General features: G+C 43.4%; 1 protein-coding gene across 4 annotated transcripts in view; it reads right to left on the bottom strand.

Moving 5' to 3' along the window:
• The window catches only part of ERCC6 (ERCC excision repair 6, chromatin remodeling factor), a 426,222-nt gene that overhangs the window by 24,049 nt on the left and 382,335 nt on the right, over nt 1-19,838 (bottom strand). For 3 of the 4 annotated variants that reach the window (XM_077454823.1, XM_077454824.1, XM_077454826.1), the window contains 2 exons: nt 16,524-16,643; nt 4,597-4,691 (listed from right to left, as the gene is read on the bottom strand). In XM_077454823.1, coding sequence (XP_077310949.1) covers nt 4,597-4,691; nt 16,524-16,643 — 215 coding nt within the window. The remainder of the gene's footprint in view (nt 1-4,596; nt 4,692-16,523; nt 16,644-19,838) is intronic. The other variant, XM_077454825.1, reaches the window with a different exon arrangement.

A 19,838-nucleotide genomic window follows, 5' to 3' on the forward strand; every position in this document is an offset into this window, starting at 1 on the left:
ACTTGTTTGAGATTATGCACATGCAATAGTAAGCTTAGCAACTCCACTAAATTGCATCCAAAAACATGTTATGTTTTATCATATAAATCACTGTTAAAGTCAAACAGAATATGGGGAACAATCTGGAGCAAAAATGTAAAAAAAAAAAAAAAAAAAAAAAAAAAAAAAAAAGAGTTGAAAAAACACATGTTTAAATCGGTGTAAAACTCTTTTTCTATAGTAAATTCGTAGAGAGAGACAGTCATGCAATGTTTAAAAAAGGAAGGACTGAGCAGTAACCACCAATGAACTCCTGAAGAAATTTTTTTAAAAGCGAATAAGAAAAAATATATAATAATATAAAGATCAAAGGGATTTTGACGGTGCTTATTGTTAAAGAAAGCAAAACAAAAAAGGACAAAACATTTTAATAACAAATTATGCAATTTATTTTATTAAACTCAGGATTAAAATGTCATATAAATGTAGAAACAGCAGCAGTACAATACAGTGCAGTGCAGTGGTGGTCTAAATAATCAAATATACTGGATGAAAATATCTTATTGCACATTATCCCGACATGTTTCGCAGAAAAGCTTCATCAGGGGATGTGCGAATATTCAACAGTAAAATCTCTAAATTTGAAAAAAGATATACAAAGATTACAATCAACATAAGTATAAAAAAATGAAAAAACAAAACAACAAAACGCATTATAAGAGAGAACCATTTTAGATAGCGGACACCATTGACCCTACACCATACGACCCACCTCCAATCACTGCCAGTTGAAAATACCACCATTCATCCACCCCACAGGTCAAATGTCACCAGTAGACCGTAGAGGGCTAAAAGTCCAGCTAAAAAGGGGGAAAAGGCAAAAAGTATATATTTTCATCGGAAAACAGGGATAATATACGTTTTTTTTTCCATTAATATATGCTCTTCTATTTATATGTTTATTTATTTTATATACACATATTTTATTTTTATTTTTTGAACAATGTGATTATTTGATTATTTGTACATGAATTATTATTAATTACTATTGTAAATTATATAAGCACATTGTCTGAATTGCGCCTGTGCTCATATTTAGTACTTTGGCCCTATCTAATGGGCTTTGATAAGCGGACCCTTTTTTTTCCCTCCTTCCATGTTTCCCCCTATTTCCCACTGTGCTCCCCTGTCTGTGTACCACTTGACCGTACGGACACCCAGGGCATGGCGTGAAACTTCCGACTTAGCATCGCCGCTTGTTCTGTTTAAAGGCGATGGCGTCTTGCTTTGCACCCTCCCCTCTCTTGCCCCATAGGATTATGGAGATTGTAGGCCTAGGGCTTCTTAGGTCACGGGAACATGCGCAATCACGCTTACTTGTCAGCGTCAAGCTGGTGACGTCAGACGCCGGCTCGATGGCAGGGTATTATAAAAGCCAGCCTCGCTTTGTCAGTCCTTGTGGCATCGCCAGAGGACATGACTGAAATTTTCCCGAGCTGGACCGTTTTGTTTGGTGAGCACTTGATCAATAATTCTTTTTGATGTCATGAAAGCTCATTCTTTATATACACATGGTACCCGTTTTTTGCCATTCTACCCTATGCAGTTTTGTGTAACTTACATATACTACCTATATATCTATCTCTACATGTGGTCTTAATTGTCACACATGTTTGAGCTACTATTCATGCGGCTAGTCCCTCTATGTGCATATTTAATAGAACATGCATTAACTACTATTTTTATATATTTTTTGATTATTATTTTTTTCTTATTGTGTTGTTATATTTTTTTCTTTTTCATAGTCCTTTTTGCTTTTTTAAAACACCTCAATTCAGCTCCTCTCATCGGATTTCCTATTGTAGTCATGCTCCCATGTGGCCCTATCAATTGGTTTTATGCAAGTTAATTTCTGTAATAATTTAACTACTAGGTAAACTTATGAATATATTAACAATTCACTTTAAATATTGGAGGATTTTTATCCCCATGTGTTGCATTTTTTGCAACATATATGATCCCTGTTTTCTGATGAAAATATATACTTTTTGTCTTTTCCCCCTTTTTAGCTGGACTTTTAGCCCTCTACAGTCTACTGGTGACATTTGACCCGTAGGGTGGATTAATGGTGGTATTTTCAACTGGCAGTGATTGGAGGTGGGTCCTATGGTGTGGGGTCAATGGTGTCCGCTATATAAAATGGTGCTCTCTTTCAATGTGTTTTTTTTTTTTTTTTCTTTTTTATACTTATGTTGATTGTAATCTTGTATATCTTTTTTTCAAATTTAGAGATTTTACTGTTTGAATATTCGCACATCCCCTGATGAAGCATTTCTGCAAAACATGTCAGGATAATGTGCAATAAGATATTTTCATCCAGTATATTTGATTATTTAGACCACCACTGCACTGCACTGTATTGTACTGCTGCTGTTTCTACATTTATATGACATCTTAATCCTGAGTTTAATAAAAAAAATTGCATCATTTTGTATTAAAAATTTTTCTCCTTTTTTGTTTTTTTCTTTAACAATAAGCACAGTCAAAATCCCTTTGATCTTTCTAAAATTCCATTTTTTAAGTTTGGGATGTGGTGCCCATCTTCATGGGTGCTTATTCTGTTTAGTTGAACCAAACCTATTCTAAGAAAAATATATTTATTTCAGCATTCAGTGGGGGATACAGCCAGGGGGGTAATGTCAAAAAGTAGCCCCCAATTCAGTGACATGAAAGACAGAACATGGGTAAAACAAAGGTAGCAGTAAAACAAGTCACAAAGCCAACCGTAGACAGTTACAATAATTTCTTAAAGAGGACTTCCACCTGGGGAAAAAAAAAAATTATGTTAAGCTGCTGACTTTAAATATATGGACACTTACCTGTCCAGGGAGCCTGCCATATCGGCCCCCCAGCAGATTTTCGGATTGGCTGTCGGGTGCTGCTGCCACCATTCCTCTTAAGGGAGACCGGCTTCACAGATGATTCCCTAATGCGCATAGAACGCTGCACTTTCTAACTGGCCCGGCGGGGAGGACGGAGGTGGGGGGCCAAACATCTGAAGGGACGGCACCACGGCGCAGTCTACCGGTAACCGTTCCCCCTAAAAAGGTGCCAAATGTTGCATCGGGTTGGGAAGCAGTTCTACTTTTATCACTTTTGGGTGGAACTCCGCTTTAAGTGCACAAAAAGGTTACCTCTGTTCAGGTATACTAAATGTACATATTGCTGCTCTGTACCAGACAGTTCACACGCTTGTATATGATGAATACAGCAAGCTATCACTGTACTTCCAGCCCGATGCAGCTCCGATACATGGAAGCACTAGTGTAATTTATCTACACCCCTCTTCCCTTGACCATTCAGAGAATGCCATGCAGTATTAATACAGTAGTGCAGTTACAGAGAAACACCCAAGGTCCCTTGATGAAAAGGCAAAGATAGCACTGGTGCAGAGCCAACCTTGACCACAGGAGTACTTTAGACCAAAATACTCAATTGGTCCAGAGTATATGTAAAATTGGTGATGGGAGTTCACAGTAACACAATCAGGGCTCAGCCCTGGGCTAAACAGCAACAAAAAATATATTAGGGGCCTTTCAATTTGAAGAGACTTTGCCAGGCTACACAATTCACTGTGGCAAACAGATTCCACTGTTCAGAGGATCAAGGATAGGCTTGGTCTCTAGGATAGGCTAGGGAAAGAGTACAGTCAATCAGAGAAGATCAGGAGGAGTGTACATCTCTCAAAATAATAGGTGGAAGGCCCAATACTTCAGTGCTACAGTGGATATAAAAATCCTATGCAACCCTGTTAAAATTACAGATTTCTGTGATGTAAAAAACATGATGATGACTGTCTTTACTGTGTTGCATGGTATATCCAATGCCTTGTAAATTCTTTTGTACCTTTCTCCTGACTGATACCTTTTAACAATGAGATCCCTCTGATGCTTTGGAAGCTTTATGTGGACGATGGCTTTTGCTGTAAGATGCAACTAAAAAAATTTCAGGAAAGACTTTATTAAAGAAATGTATTTGGGTTTTAATCAGAGGCACTTTAAATGATGGCAGGTGTGTACTGACTCCTATTTAACATAAGTTTAAATGTGATTTCTTAATTCTGAAAACAGCTACAGCCTCAGTTTTAAGAGGGTATGCACATTTATGCAACCACTTTATTTTAGTTTTAAATTTTTACTCCTTTTTTCTTGTTAAAGAGGTTTTATTGGATTTACAGTATATTACAGAAGTAATATACAGGCTTGAACAAAGAAGGTGGACCAGAGTGTGACAGACCTAGCTGAGATAGGGGCTTTTGGAGAGAACTGGGAAACCTTTGTTTTGCCCCCCCATGTCCCACTTATGTGTAAATCACACTCTGTCTACCAGGGGAACAGGGTGATCAAGCAAATAATGGACAACTAAATGGACACTGAGACTGCGGTTTGGATTACTGAAGATGGCACAGCAATATTTATCAACAATATCCCTCAAGAAATCTGAGATACATTAATTCCACTTAAATTAATTAACACTATGCATAAACCTGAATTTACTTTTTTTTTATTAATCCACAATGCTTTGTCCAATAATAAAAGGGAGCTGGAGTTGCTATACCTGTGATATATCTTTTCTTCTATAGTCCCTGCAGTTAGCAGCCTGTATACAGTAACCTCTCTCCTCTGGCCAATTCTCCATGCCCTTTCCCGTGCCTGCAACATGAAACGATAAACACATGCCAAATAAGATAAAATAAAATACCTTGATTAATGCAAACCCCATGAATACGTTTTATTCCTTAGTAAATTTCATTTTTCCTTCAAGTAAACCCTACCATCAGAATGCAGCACAGTGATTATCACTGTGGGGTCATGCCCCACAGAAATGATCACAGCCATAAGATTTCATTCACATATATGCGAATTAGAAGCATATTGAACCCCATCCGATCCGCATTACATGCGAATAAAAATGGCTTTATATGGAGCCGTTAACATATATGCGGTGCACCAGCAGTGTGGATTTTATGCAAATTTAAAAATAGGATTTTTATAACCGCTTACTTGTAAAATAATTTTCTTGGCATACATCATGGGACACAGAGCACCATAGTAATCACTATGTAGGTATATAGTTATTATACCAGGTGATGGACACTGGTATAGCCAATACAGGAAGTTCACTCCCTATATAACTCCTTCTCCTATCAGGAGTACCTCAGTTTTCTAGCACTGCTTCCCAGCCTGAAAGGCTGGCATCTGTCCTTACCACACCTTCCAGATAACTGGTCTGAAGGATTTTCCTTTCAGCATATTCTGGGTTAGCAACCACCAACTGAGTCTTTGGGACACCCTTAGTGACAGCCACAAGTCTAAAGCTTGAATCGTTTTGTCCCAAGCAGGCAGGATACTGTTTTGCAACAGTCTCGAATGGAACTGGGCATAACGAACCGCTTTGCATGAAGCCACCATCTTTCCTAACAACCTCATGCAAAGGCGAATGGAGGGCTCTCCTTTCGACCTGACAATCTGCACTGGCTCTCTTATGGACTTGATCTTTGCCAGAGGCGAGAACACCTTCTGGGCTGCGTCTATGATCAGACCCAAGTACTCCAGCCTTTTTAGGGGGTTTAAGGAAGACTGCTCTAGGTTGAGAATGCAACCTACACTTTCCAGGTAACTGGTTTTAATGCACACAATTTGCTCCAAACGAGCCACCGACTGGTCTATTAGCAATAGATAGTCTAGGTACACCAAGACTGTTATGCCCTGTGCCCTTAACCTGGCTAAAGGTGAGGCCAGAACTTTTGTAAACACCCGGGGTGCTGTAGCTAGCCCGATGGGCAAGACTACAAACTGGAAATGCTGCTTTTCTACCTCAAACCGCAGTAACCTTTGGTGCGTGGGAAATATAGGAACATGCAGATATGCATCCCTGATGTTGATAGATTCTAGAAGTTCTCCTCCTTGTAGGACAGAAACCACTGACCTGGTCGACCCCATGCAAAAGGAACGGATCTTCAGGAACTGATTTAGATTTTTTAGATCTAGAATGGATCTGACATATCCTTTCAGTTTTGGTACTGTAAAGAGGTTTGAATAAAACACAAACCTTGCTCTTCTGTGAGGATTTGTATGATCACCCCCTGAGTCATTTGTCTAGTGCCCGAAACAGAGATTGCCTTTTCCCTGGATCTTTGGGAACATTTGACCTCAGGAAACAAGACGGTAGAAAGTCCAGAAATTCCAGTTTGTACCCTAGAGAAGCATGCTGTAATGGTTCAAAGCATCATTCTTGTAAAACAGACAAAACCAAATGCAGATCCCATGGGCACACAGGAGGTTTAACTGTCAGATTCAAGCGCAGTGCCCCCTGAACAAAGACCTGAACCAGGAAATGTGAGGCAATTGGCTTTTGAAAGAATACTGATAAGCCGAGATCTGGACCTTGATCGTGCTCAAAGCCAGTTCCATTTCGATGCCTAATTGAAGAAAGGCAAGAATCCTGCTAATGGCATACTTTCTAGGGTGCCATCCCCTGGGTTCACACCAGGAAACATATGCCTTCCAGATTCTGTAGTAGACGAGCCTGGAGGCCAGCTTACTAGCATTAATCAGAGTGGAAAGGACTGATTCCGAGAGTCCACTGTCTTTTAGAATGTGGGTCTCAGCAGCCAAACTGTCAAATTTAGATTTTGTAAAGCAGGATGGAATATTGGACCTTGTGAGAGTAGATCTGGACGCAGCGGAAGAACCCAAGTTCTTCCCACTGCCATCTTTACGATCTCTGCATACCAAGGTCGCCTGGGCCAAGTCAGAGCCACCAGAAGGTCTGACTTGGTTTCCCTCTTGACCCTCCGAAGGAACCGCGAAAGAAGCGGAATTGGAGGGAAGGCATAGATCAGAGTGTACTGATCCCATGGAATCGTTAATGCATCTGGCCATTGTGCTAGCAGATCCTTTGTCCTTGATACAAAGCTGTCCAGTTTTTTGTTAAACCTGGACACAAACAGGTCTACATCCGGGTACCCCAATTTCGACATATGGTCTGAAATATGTCAGGGTGTAGGGACGATTCTCCTGGACACAGCTGTTGGTAGCTTAGAAAATCTGCCAATTTTCTACCCCTGAAAAAAAGACCGCAGACAGGCAAGGAATATGCCTTTCTGCCCAGAAAAAAATGTGATTCACTTACTTTTGGGCATTCAGGCTGCTGGTGCCTCGCTGGTGATTGATATAAGCCACAGCCAAGACATTGTCGGACTGTATCCGGACAGAATGACCCTGTAGTCTGCGAGTCCAGACCCTGAGGGCTAAACGAATTGCCCGAATTTCCAGAATGTTGATAGGCAAGAGTTTTTCGGCTCTGGACCATCTTCCCTGGGTGGAAGCATCTTCCAGAACTCTTTTAGAAGATTCTTGTTCAGTAACCACCAATTGAGGCTCTGACATACTCCTTGGGGTAGGCACATTGGAAGATCCAAGGCTTGAACCTTTTTGTTCCAGGCAGATAGAATGCTGGTCTGTAAAGGCCTTGAGTGAAACTGGGTGTAAGGGACAGCCTCGAAGAGGCGACCATCTTCTCAAATAGTCTCATACATAGTCGGAGAGAGGGTTTTCTTTTTACTGAGACTACCCGGACTAAATCATTTATGGCCGTGGCTTTTGACCTGGGTAAGAACACTCTGATTTAAACTGTGCCTATGACCATGCCCAAATACTCCAGCTTCTTTAGAGGCCGCAAGGAGGATTTCTCTACAGGATCCAAACTAGGTACTCTAAGTACCTTCCCGTGCAGAGCACATTGTGGTTTAGGTGTGTTGCAGACTGTTCTACGAGTAGCAAATCGTCCAGATAAGCTATCACAGTTATGCCCTGAGCCCTTAAATTTTCTAGGGGTGGGGCTAGAACCTTTGTGAATACTCGAGGGGTGGTAGCAAGACCAAAAGGAAGAGCCATAAATTGAAAGTGGAGCTGATCCACCACAAACCTTAGGAATCTTTAGTGAGCGGGAAATATTGGCACATGCAAATATTCTTCCCTCTGAAGGGTGGAGACTACTGAGCGGACAGATTCCAATCGGAAAGGACGGATGTCTAGAAATTGATTCAGGTCTTTTAGATCCATAATAGGTCCGACATCCCCATGTGGTTTTGGAACTGTGAAGAGGTTTGAGTAGAACCCTGAGCCTTGCTCTTTCTGGGGCCACCTCTATAATTAACCCTTGGGATAACAGATGTTCTAAGGCCAGAAAGACGGGACTTCTTTTTTCTGTATCCCTAGGAACTCTTGACCTTAGGAAATGAGATGGATGAAGCACCCAGAACTCTAGCCTGTAGCCCAGAGACACCGCGGAGGCTACCCATCCGTCCTGAATCTCTTCCCGCCAGGTGCCTGTAAACAGCAGCAGCCTTCCCCCCACTCAGCCGAGCTGGGTGCCCTTTCATAGGGGAACTTTGGTGTTCAGTTTACAAGATCTTGGGCCCCAAAGCTTCTTTTGTGCTTGGGCTTGACTTTGGACCATTCCCCTAGTGTTTGACTGGGAGGCCGTCACCACTGCCTGAAGGATGAGGTTCCAGAAGCTGGGGCCAGTGAACATCTAAATGAAGGACGTTTACTCTCTTTCTTTTGACCAGTAACAACGTGGTTTTACCCCCGGTAATTTTCTGGATATATTTGTCCAGGTCATCCCCAAACAGGCGTTCTCCATGAAATGGAAACCCAGTTAAAAATCTTTTGCATGAAGCTTCAGCTGCTCAATGCTTAAGCCAAAGGGCCCTGCGCACGTGTAACAGCAGGAGAGTGAGGCGAGATGCTTGCCGAGCAGAATCCATAATGGCATCAACCATAAAACACAAGGCTTTAGAAAGTTCTGCATAAACCTTGGCCTTAGTAGAAAGGAGGCAAAGCACCTGCTTCATCTGTTCCTTAACCACTTCCCGACCAGCGCACGACGATGTACGTCGACAGAATGGCACGGGCAGGCATATTGGCGTACATGTACGTCCAATATTCGTTGCCGCCGTGCCATCGGGAGCGCGCCGCCGGCGGCGCGCTCGTCGGGACCCCCGTGAGTCCGGTCGCGGGACCCGCGGACTCGATCGCCGCGGGCATCCCCGCGATCGTCTCACGGAGCGGCCGAATGGAGGAAATGCTGTATAAACAACATTTTTCCATTCTGCCTAGCAACTAGTGACGCTGATCTCTGCTCCATGTGATTGGAGCAGAGATCAGTGTACACTAAATGAAAGCCCAACCCCCCCACAGTTAGTAACACACCCCTAGGAACACTTAACCCCTACACTGCCACCCACTGGTTAACCCTTTCACTGCCAGTGTCATTTACACAGGAATCACTGCATTTATATAGCAGTGATTACTGTATAAATGACAATGGTCCCAAAAATGTGTCAAAAATGTCCGATGGGTCCCCCACAATGTCGCAGTCACAATAAAAATCGCAGATCGCCGCCATTACTAGTAAAAAAAAAAATAATAAAAAAATATTAATAAAAATGCTATAAAACTATCCCTATTTTGTAAACGCTATAACTTTTGCGCAAACCAATCAATAATCGCTTATTGCGATTTTTTTAACCAAAAATATGTAGAAGAATACGTATCGGCCTAAACTGAGGGAAAAAAATGTTTTTTTATATATTTTTGGGGGATATTTATTATTACAAAAAGTAAAAAATAATGCGTTTTTTTCAAAATTATCGCTCTATTTTTTATTTTATAGCGCAAAAAATAAAAACCGCAGGGGTGATCAAATACCACAAAAAGAAAGCTCTATTTGTGGGAAAAAAAGGACGTTAATTTTGTTTGGGAGCCACGTCGCACGACCGCGCAATTGTCAGTTAAAGCGACGCAGTGCCGAATCGCAAAAAGTGGTCTGGTCTTTGACCAGCAAATTGGTCCGGTCTGAAAGTGGTTAAGGGACTGGCACATGCCAATTGCTGCAACCGTAGGTTGGACTATAGCACCTGCTACAGAGAAAGAAGTTTTAAATAAAGTTTCCAACTTTTATCAGTTGGATCCTTAAATCCTTGAGCACTGTCCACAGGACAGGCCAAGCTCTTATTCATGCAAGAAACAGCTGCAGCTATGGCTGGGACTCCCCACTTCTTGGTGAAACTTTCCTCCATAGGATAAAGCATAGAAAACCTTTTAGGATAAGAAAATAGTTTATCTGGGTGACCCCAGTCCCCATATAACAATTCATCCAATAAAGGACGAGTTGGGAAGGTGTACGCAGCCTGTGGGGATTTACCCCAGGGAGGAAACGGGGTAAATAGAGGCCTCAGCAGAGGGCAATCTGTATGTGGAACACACCAATTCAGTATAGCATTGCACCTGCGCTTTGAAGGCCTGGGAGGTAGAAGACGGGTTCTCTTCTTCCCGATTGGTCCGACTGCATCTGATCCCTAACTATCAGAATGCTCTACCCCTTTCCCTGCTTTTTTTTTAAGGAAGCTGTGACAAAAGGTAGTAATCCTTCCTTACAAACCATCCAATGCAGCCTTTAAAGAGTCTTCTGTAACATAAACAGGGGCTGAAACATTGGGAGAGGCTGCAAAACCCGACAGGGGAACAGACTCATTCGGAGAGGCTGCCTCCAGTCTTGTAGGGGGGATGGTATCCTGCAGGCATGTTCAGAACCCATAGAAGTAGGTGGTGATTTCCTGGTGCCTCTTACCTCCCCCTAAATTGGGCGGCACAGTGGTGTAGTGGTTAGCACTCTCACCTAGCAGTAAGAAGGTCGCTGGTTCAAATCCCAACCATGACACTACCTGCCTGGAGTTTGCATGTTCTCCCTGTGCCTGCGTGGGTTTCCTCCGGGTACTCCGGTTTCCTCCCACGATCCAAAGACATGCAGGTAGGTTAATTGGCTTCTGGCTTCTGTCCAAAATTGGCACTAGTATATGAATGGGGACCTTGGATTGTGGGCTCCTTGAGGATAGGGACGGATGTGGGTGTAGCAATGTACAGGGAAAGGGACAATTGTAGACACTCACTCAGGTTGAACTGGATGGACCGGTGTCTTTACTCAACCTAACTATGAAACTATAAAGCCCTCTTATGAGGAGACAGTCCTAAGCTGTAAAGCGCAATCACTGTTGTGCTATAGTCTTATAATATAAACATTTGCTATACACTGCACAACCTGATGCCGAGTAGGTGTCTTAGGTTTGCCAGGATCTGATCCACTGGGATGCTTACTAAGCCCACATCTCCGTGTCCCACCGCTTACAGGAGCTCTGGCGCTTTGGGCTTTTAAAAATGCCCGCTTTGCGGGGGAAATGAGACCATTGGAGGAGGTGCACGGCACCGCAACCACGCCCCCCTCCTTCCCTGCCGACCCTGCTTTAAAAGCGCCCCCCCCCCAGCGTAGGACCGTCATGGCGGTGGCCAAGGTGGGGGGGAATGAGATCATTGGAGGACTGCGTGGGACCCCCAGACTGCGTTGGATCCCCCCCCTTCAGCGTTTATGTGGCAGAGCCTGCAGTGGAGGTGAGCGGTATTCACAGATCAGCTTCACTGAGCGTGTATCTGTCAGGAGCCATGAAACAGACAGAGACAGAAGTACAATCTAATCACACTGGTTTATTAATAAAAATAAAAAGATAAATAGGAAAAAGCGTAGCCAAGCAAGCCAGAGTCCAGTAGCCAGATCGGGTAGTCAGCCAGTCCAAAGTTCATAAGCCAGATCGGGTAATCAGCCAGTCCAGACGTCAGGGATCCACGGAGAGCAACTGCAAGCAGGATGGAAGCCAGGAGGGATGTTAGCAAGCCAGTCTTGAAACAACAGCAGGAGATGGTTCCTAGAGACGTGACCAAACTTGAAGGCAAAGGAGAAATGAGCTGGAAGACTTATATATTAGGCAGCTGGTAACTGAAAAGAGAGAAGAGAGCTGGCAATTAGCTGACAGCTGAGCGGCCAGCCCAGAGGAGGAAGGGCTAAGCCAGCCCTGACAGTATCCTGGAAGGCATGTAAGTGAACACCAGGTTGTCTCTTGCTCCCTCTAGTGGCAGAAACCTGGTAAGGCATGCAACTACTCAGAAGATAATCCATAATGTGTAAACTTTTAGGATCGTCTTCACTTACTTCATCCCCGCCGCAGGAACTGCTGAGAACAAATTCCAGCATTGACCCATCATGGGGGGTAGCGTTGTGCCAACCTACAGGGTTCTGGGTTCCTACTTAAAGGAATCTCCTCCCTGGTCCTGTAAAAGACTGCCAGGAACCTTTTGTGCCATTGTTATATTAGTACACCAAGGTATGGATCCCAGAGCCCAGAGCTCCAAAGGAGAGACATTACAGGCAAAACCTTGTATCTTCTTATCAAGAGGCCTGGGGACAATTCCAAGGCATTTTACTATAGGCTAGAGGCATGGATCTGGTTCTATAGCTCCTAGGCCTTCACAGAGATCCTAAAACAGAGCTTTGTTCTTAGCACATCTTGAACGTGACCAACCACCTTGGCCACTGGGGAAAAAACGGAGGTACTCTCCATATGGGAGGGGTTATATAGTGGAGGAACTCACTTGTAATTAGGGTTACCAGTGTCCAATCACCTGAAGGTGACTATCTAACCCACTAAGTAATTGCTAAGGCCTCTGTGTCCCATGATGAACAAGAAAGAGGACTTTAACAGGAATTTCAACCTTATATCTGTTCAATCTTTAAGCATTTGTGCATTGTCTACTGTAAAAGTTAGACTTTTATTCACACTGGAAATCGCAGCATCAACTGCTAGTACTTTCCATTTTTTTGTGAATTTCTCCTCCATGGGATAGAGAACTCAGAACCTCTTTGGAGAGAGAAAATGCTTATGCAGCTGATCCCATTCAGCATAAATAAGCTTTTCTAGTAATGCATGGACAAGAAACGCATGCAAAGGCTGTGAAGGTTTTATGCAACCCAAGGAAGAAACCAAACTTTCAGCAGACTCCGTTAGCGGTAGCATGAATGTAGAATGAACCATCTCCATAAGAGATTGCATCAGCAACTTCTCAGATTGTGAGGCCGAAAGGGGTTCATCTACCGTTGTTTACTCCACAGAGAAATCAATCGGTGTGTCTTTCCTCCTGATCGCCTGAGGGTAACACTTCATCCTGTTCCCTTTGCAAAGGGTCCAAGGTGGGGAGGATGGAGGATGTGGTTAAAGCCTCTAATCTTCCTTTTAGGCCCTACAGGGTGGAGGAAAATGCATCTTCAGTCACGTATACAGAGGCTGAGATGAGAGAAGCAGCTGCACCACAAATCTGTTCCAATGACTCACCCTGCTTGCCATATAGTTACATAGTTAGTCAGGTTGAAAAAAGACACAAGTCCATCTAGTTCAACCACAAAAAAAAAAAATTATTTCATACAATCCCATATACCCACACAGTTGATCCAGAGGAAGGCAACCCCCCCCCAGCAGAGCATGATCCAAATTGCTAAAGCAGGGGAAAAAAAATCCTTCCTGATCCCCCGAGAGGCAATTGGATCGGATCAACTTTACCTATAAATGTTAGTACCCAGTTATATTATGTACACTTAGGAAATAATCCAGGCCTTTCTTAAAGCAATCAACTGAGCTGGCCAGAACCTGGTATTTCAGGCAAGGATGACAGTGTGGCGGCAAGACTGAAGTTCCTAGCGCCTGGGGGTAAAATTTTTGGTACCTTTTTGGTTTTGTGGTGACCTTTTTGGTACGCATAGTCCTAAGCACAAAAGCAGAGGCACCATTTAAATGCACTAATTGCCGAACATAGTCTGACAGTATAACATCACTATACAAGTTCAGCCTAGTGCTGGGAAAACTGTCCTTTCCATATTAGAAATGCCATTTTCAGTCTTTACGTGCCCCACCGCTCCTGAATCCTGAGTGTAGCCAGGCTTGTTTCTCATCCCTTCAGCCGAGGAGAGACTGCTCCAGTAAAACTCTTAAGCCCTTGCGCCGTGCGTCCTAGTGGACGCTGTGTCCTACACACAGCGCCGCACCTAGGCCCCACCCCCTCCGTCAAGCCACCCCCCCTTCGTTTGCAAAACCATTCCCATGCATGCCAGGGGTGCCTTCGGGCACACAGACCCAATGCGGGGGGAAGAGAAACAGAGCCCAATGGGTTTAGCAAACCTTCAAGGACCGGGTCCCTTTTTATCTGGGTTCCACTCCCTTAGACCTGTAATAGCACTCCGCCAGAAAAAAACTTAGGTAATGTAGCATGATCAAAACTCTGGGTCCTGGGGTCCAGCCCTGCAAAAAGAGGCATTACAGGCATAACATTGTGCTTTGTATACGAGGCCCGGGTACCATACACCTTGGCCTCAGTGGCTCTTTGGATGGATCCAGTCTGTGGAGGCTATTTAAATCCAGCATGGATCCCTCCTGGAGCTCCTCAGAGCACATCTTCACTCGTGACCACCACCTTAGACACTGGCGAAAAAAACAGTACTCCTGATAGGAGGAGGGGTTATATAGGAAGTGAACTTCCTGTATTGGGTATACCAGTGTCCATCACCTGAAGCTGCCTATATACCCACATAGTGATTCCCGTGATGTACAATAAAGAAAAGTGTCCTGTGTTTTCTGAGCCCTGTGATGAATCAAACATTTGATCAGTTTTGAACACGAATATGGTAATAACGGTAATTTATAATGCAATGAGTTAAAATATTCAAATATTAAGTGAACAATGAATTGTGTCTATATAGCAAGCGTATATAGATTTGTTTGTGTTGGTTTAAAATATATCCACACGCCAGTGTCCACGATAGCGGGTTCAAAGTCTATGTAGATCATCAAGGTGGTCCATATGGAGGGTCTATAGTACAAGCTGTATCTTAACGGGCTGCCAGTCTTAAAGCAAGAAGTAGCTCTATGAAACAATAAATAGAGAAAGAGACGGCGCCTTCTAAGTGCAGCAATACAGTTACTCAAATTTATTAAAAACGGTTTAAAAACACTCACATTAGATTAGTGGTGTAAAGGCACATCTTGGATACAATGTTTCATCCGTATGTCCATAGGCACGACTCCAAAGGTTGTAGTACAGGATTCGCAGCGTCTGACTTTATGGTTGATGGTTAGTGGCTTTAGTCCATTCCATGAAACTCTTCAGGATGGTCAGAAAGATCGAGGTAGTGCTGGTCACTGTAGTACCCTTGATCGAAACTTCGGGGGTCAGTGTCCTCAGGAGACGGGCTAGGATGAGCGGCGCTTCAGAGCATGCATGCTCCTTCATCAGGCTATTATGGTGGTCATGTAATGGAGGCAAATTTAAATGCGGAGTGGGAGGGGCGTGGGGGGTGAGTGGTGACAAAAAAAAAAAGTAGTTGATGTAAGCAGAGATATGCAAATATAGAAAAGGAGAAGGTATTCTCCATATCTCTGCTTACATCAACTACTTTTTTTTTTTTTTCACCACTCACCCCCCACGCCCCTCCCACTCAGCATTTAAACCGTTTTTAATACATTTGAGTAACCGTATTGCTGCACTTAGAAGGCGCCGTCTCTTTCTCTATTTATCTTAGCTATTTAAGAACTGTCAGAGCGGGAGCTTTTTTTTCGGGTTAGCGGTGGGCGTGATTGGTGGATGGGAATTTTTATTTTTTATAAAGAAATTCTCAAAAACTGTCTGTTTTTGTTTTTTTGTTTCTTTTTGACACTTTTTTTGATGAATGAGTAGTACCCCCATAATCAATCACATAGGGGGAGGGGTGCAATCTGGGTGGCTCCATGCTAAAGGTGGCTTCTAGATTTCGATAAGCCCCCTGCCCGCAAACCCCCACAACCATTGGCCAGGTTTGTGGGGAAGAGGTCATTGACAAGATGCTTTGGGGCAGGGGGGGCAGAACCCCTTCTGCACCAAACCACCCACCCACCTTGAGGGCATGTAGCCTGGGATAGTTCGGGGGGGCACTCACCCATCCCTCCTTTCCTGCCAGGCTGCATCCTCAGAAAAGGGTCTGGTATAGTTTTAAGTGTGAACCCCGCACAGTTTGTCTTTTTACATTGTGGATTGGGGTTCTCCTTTAAATCCGTACCAGACCCGAAAGGACCTGGTATGGATTGGGGGGGGGGGGGGGCACCACACTTTTTTTTCACAATTTTTTATTGTTGGCAATGTTTTTTTACATTCAGCTGTCAGTGGACAACCCCGCCACAGTGGATGTGTCATCAGTTATGGATGCGGTGGCTGGTTTTCTGGCCCGCTCCTCAACAACCAGCTAATGCTAAAGATACACGTTTCTGTTGGCTCTAAAAATTTCTCATCTGAAACTAGCCTAAAGCATTTGCAGTAACAACAACCTGCTGCCCCATCTGATGTATTTTCTGATGTAGTAAAGGCAGGGCCACATACCGAAGATCTCACAAAGAATAGTAATTCTTTTTTTCAGGTGAGCAGGGGGCTTACATAAAGGACAACTTTACTAAATGTTAAGCCATGCAAAATTATGGTAGCAACTAACTCATGAAAGGTTTCCATTTCTGAATGATTATGTACTATTCTCAAGTCTTCAGTCTCTGTCTTGCGCTAAAGAATTCTGCGTACCTGAGTATCAGTGCTGGGGTTCCAATCAGGATCGTAGATAAGGACTCTGTTGGCTCCTGTGAGATTAACACCTAGGCCGCCAACTCTGGTTGTAAGAAGGAAGACAAAGATCGAAGCATCCTGTAACACATACAGTTCAGGCTGACAAAAATCACACACCAGCTACTTACAGTATGTACATCCATTTTCTCAAATTAAGAGTGCAACTAGTATACTGTTAAACAGCTGAGCACTTGAAATCAACCAAGGAAATATCAAGCTGCTTTTTGCAATCTTCATCTTACAGTCCAGGACAAATACAGCTGGTGTTCATAGATTACATTAAGATGGTAACATTTGAAAAATTTGAGCCATTTTTGATGTGACAATGCCACAAAAGAGCCTGGTTACAATATGCCAAACATCATAAAAAAAACATTCAGGAACAAAATCATTTGGAGAGCAAACTGAATGTTATGGTCCCAGACATAAAGCTAAACTTTCAAGGCCTATGAAGACAAACACATCATCCTATCCTTAGACTTGGAGAAGGATATCTGCCGTTTTGGTTGTGGGGAAAGTGAGGTAAGGCAGCACAATTAATGGCAAGATGAATGCAGCGTATTATCAGAAAATATATAATTTAAATATAAATAATTTGCATTTGCCAGCCCAGAAGCTGTACATAGGGCACTTTTGGACTTTCTAACATGACAATGATGATTTTGGAACATAAGGCACACAGAAAAAAGGGAAAGTTCTCGAGTAACCATGACAATCTTCTGTGTCTGGATTGGTGTTTCTTGGAAGGGCACACAAAAAAAGGAAAAGCTCTAATATATTCACCATGTATGTATGTTCTCTTTTTACCATACTGTACAAAAAAAAAAAAAATGTGCATATCTCTTTCCCTGTCTATATACACATACACAATGGAAGTAAGGTTATAGGGGAGACACTCAGAGGGTGTGTCCTCAGAAGCTTTGCCAGTGTCCAGTGCTGTCACCTGAAAGTACAAGCCCATAACACAGGGACTATGAAGACAGCCTGTGTCCTGTATGGTATTTTAAAATATGGTATTTACAGGCAAGTCAAAATTCCTCCTACGCAAACACTAGCCTCTTTTTTGCATTAAAAAAACAAAACAAAAAAATTATATCTATACACACACACAGTATCTCACAAAAGTGAGTGCACCCCTCAAATTGTTTTGTAAATATTTTAGAATTGCTCTACATGGAGATGGCCTAAGCTATAAGAAGATTGCCAAGTCCCTGAAACAGAGCTGCAGCATGGTGGCCAAGACAATACAGCAGTTTAAAAGGACAGGTTTCACTCAAACCAGGCCTCGCCATGGTCGGCCAGAGAAGTTGAGTGTACGTGCTCAGCGTCATATCCAGAGGTTGCGTTCGGGAAATAGACATATGAGTGCTGCCAGCATTGCTGCAGAGGTTGAAGGGGTGTGTGTGTGTGTGTGTGTGTGTGTGTGTGTGTGTGTGTGTGTGTGTGTGAGTGTGTGGGGGGGGGGGGGGGGGGGTCAGCCTATCAGTGCTCAGACCATAACACTGCATCAAATTGGTCTGCATGGGTGTCATCCTAGAAGGAAGCCTCTTCTAAAGATGATGCTCAACAAAAGCCTGCAAACAGTTTGCTGAAGACAAACAGACTAAGGACGTGGATTACTGGAACCATGTCCTGTGGTCTGATGAGACCAAGATACAATTATTTGGTTGAAATGGTGTCAAGTGTGTGTGTGCCAGAAACCAGGTGAGGAGTGCAAAGACAAATGCATCTTGCCTACAGTCAAGCATGGTGGTGGGAGTGTCATGGTCTGGGGCTGCATGAGTGCTGCCAGCGCTAGGGAGCTACAGTTCATTGAGGGAACCATGAATGTCAACATGTACTGTGACATACTGAAAAAGATCTCACTCCTTCGGAGACTGGGCCGCAGGGCAGTATTCAAATGTGATAATGACCCCAAACACACCTCCAAGGTGACCACTGCCTTGCTAAAGAAGCTGAGGGTAAAAGTGATGGACTGGCCAAGCATGTCACCAGCCCAAAACCATATTGAGCATCTGTGGGGCATCCACAAACGGAAGGTGCAAGGAGAGTGCAAGGTCTCCAACATCCACTTGCTCTGTGATGTCATCAACGAGGAGTGGAAGAGGGCTCCAGCAGAAAGCTATGACGGTCTGGTGAACTCCATGCCCAAGAGGGTTAAGGCAGTGCTGGAAAATAATGGTGGTCACACAAAATATTGACACTTTGGCCCCAATTTGGATATTTTCACTTACTGGTGTACTCACTTTTGTTCCCAGCGGTTTAGAATGATTTAAAAAATATACATTACATTTGCCTGCTTTGTATACATGTACATATACAGGAATTTTGTATTAGAGTCGGATGTATGATGAATCAATTATACCAAGAAGGTGCTAATGACCAATTTCATGTAGGTTGAAACACAATCATTAACTGAAACAAAAACAGTAGGAGGCTTAAAACTGGGCAAGGAACAGCCGAACTGTGCTTCTTAAAGTGATTGTAAAGGCTTGTTTTTTTTTTTTTTTACATTTAAAATAACAAACATGTCACACGTACCCCCACTGTGCAGCTCGTTTTGCACAGAGTGGCCCTGATCATTGACTTCTGGGGTCCTTTGGCATCTCTTGCGGCTCTTCCTCACTTCAGATGACCCCCTAGGAGAAACGCTCTCCCAGGTGTTATCTTGCGGGCGGGGGGGGGTGGGGGTTGAGGGGCCAGTAACTGCCAGAAGTTTTTACACCTTAATACATAGGATGCATTAAGGGTAAAAAACTGGAGGGTTTACAACCCCTTTGAGGCCCTTACACATGATACAAAAATCGGATGGACAAGCTGACGATTTTCGGATTGTTAGTACGGTGCTTTCGACAGCTGATTTCTCTTTTTCAGCAGACAAAAGCTAGATGCGCAGACTATAAAATTTTTGTCGGATGTGAATACAACGTCCAATTTTTGTTTCATTAGTACGGTTTTCGTCCGAATAAAAATGTAATAGCTAGACTATGAATGCTCAGAAACGAAAGAATACATACAAAACTATTCAACACATTAAGTCACTTCTGACATCATACGAAAATTTGCTCTGGACCGATGGACTGGTGTCTTCAATGCTGAAAAATACAGGAAGATACTTGCCATACCATCAGGGGACCAAAAAGCCTGAAAGGGCTCTGTGGAAGAGGGCTAGTCCCTTGAAAAAGTGTAAGCCATCATGGATGATGCATGGACTTCCCATGTCACTGTAATGGTCATGCGTACTAGGGCAACGCATATCTGTGTGGTTAGTAG

This window comes from Lithobates pipiens, unplaced genomic scaffold (assembly GCF_037356315.1).
Source record: "Lithobates pipiens isolate NorthernLeopardFrog02 unplaced genomic scaffold, aLitPip1_a1.2 Scaffold_25, whole genome shotgun sequence".
Taxonomy (NCBI): Eukaryota; Metazoa; Chordata; class Amphibia; order Anura; family Ranidae; genus Lithobates; species Lithobates pipiens.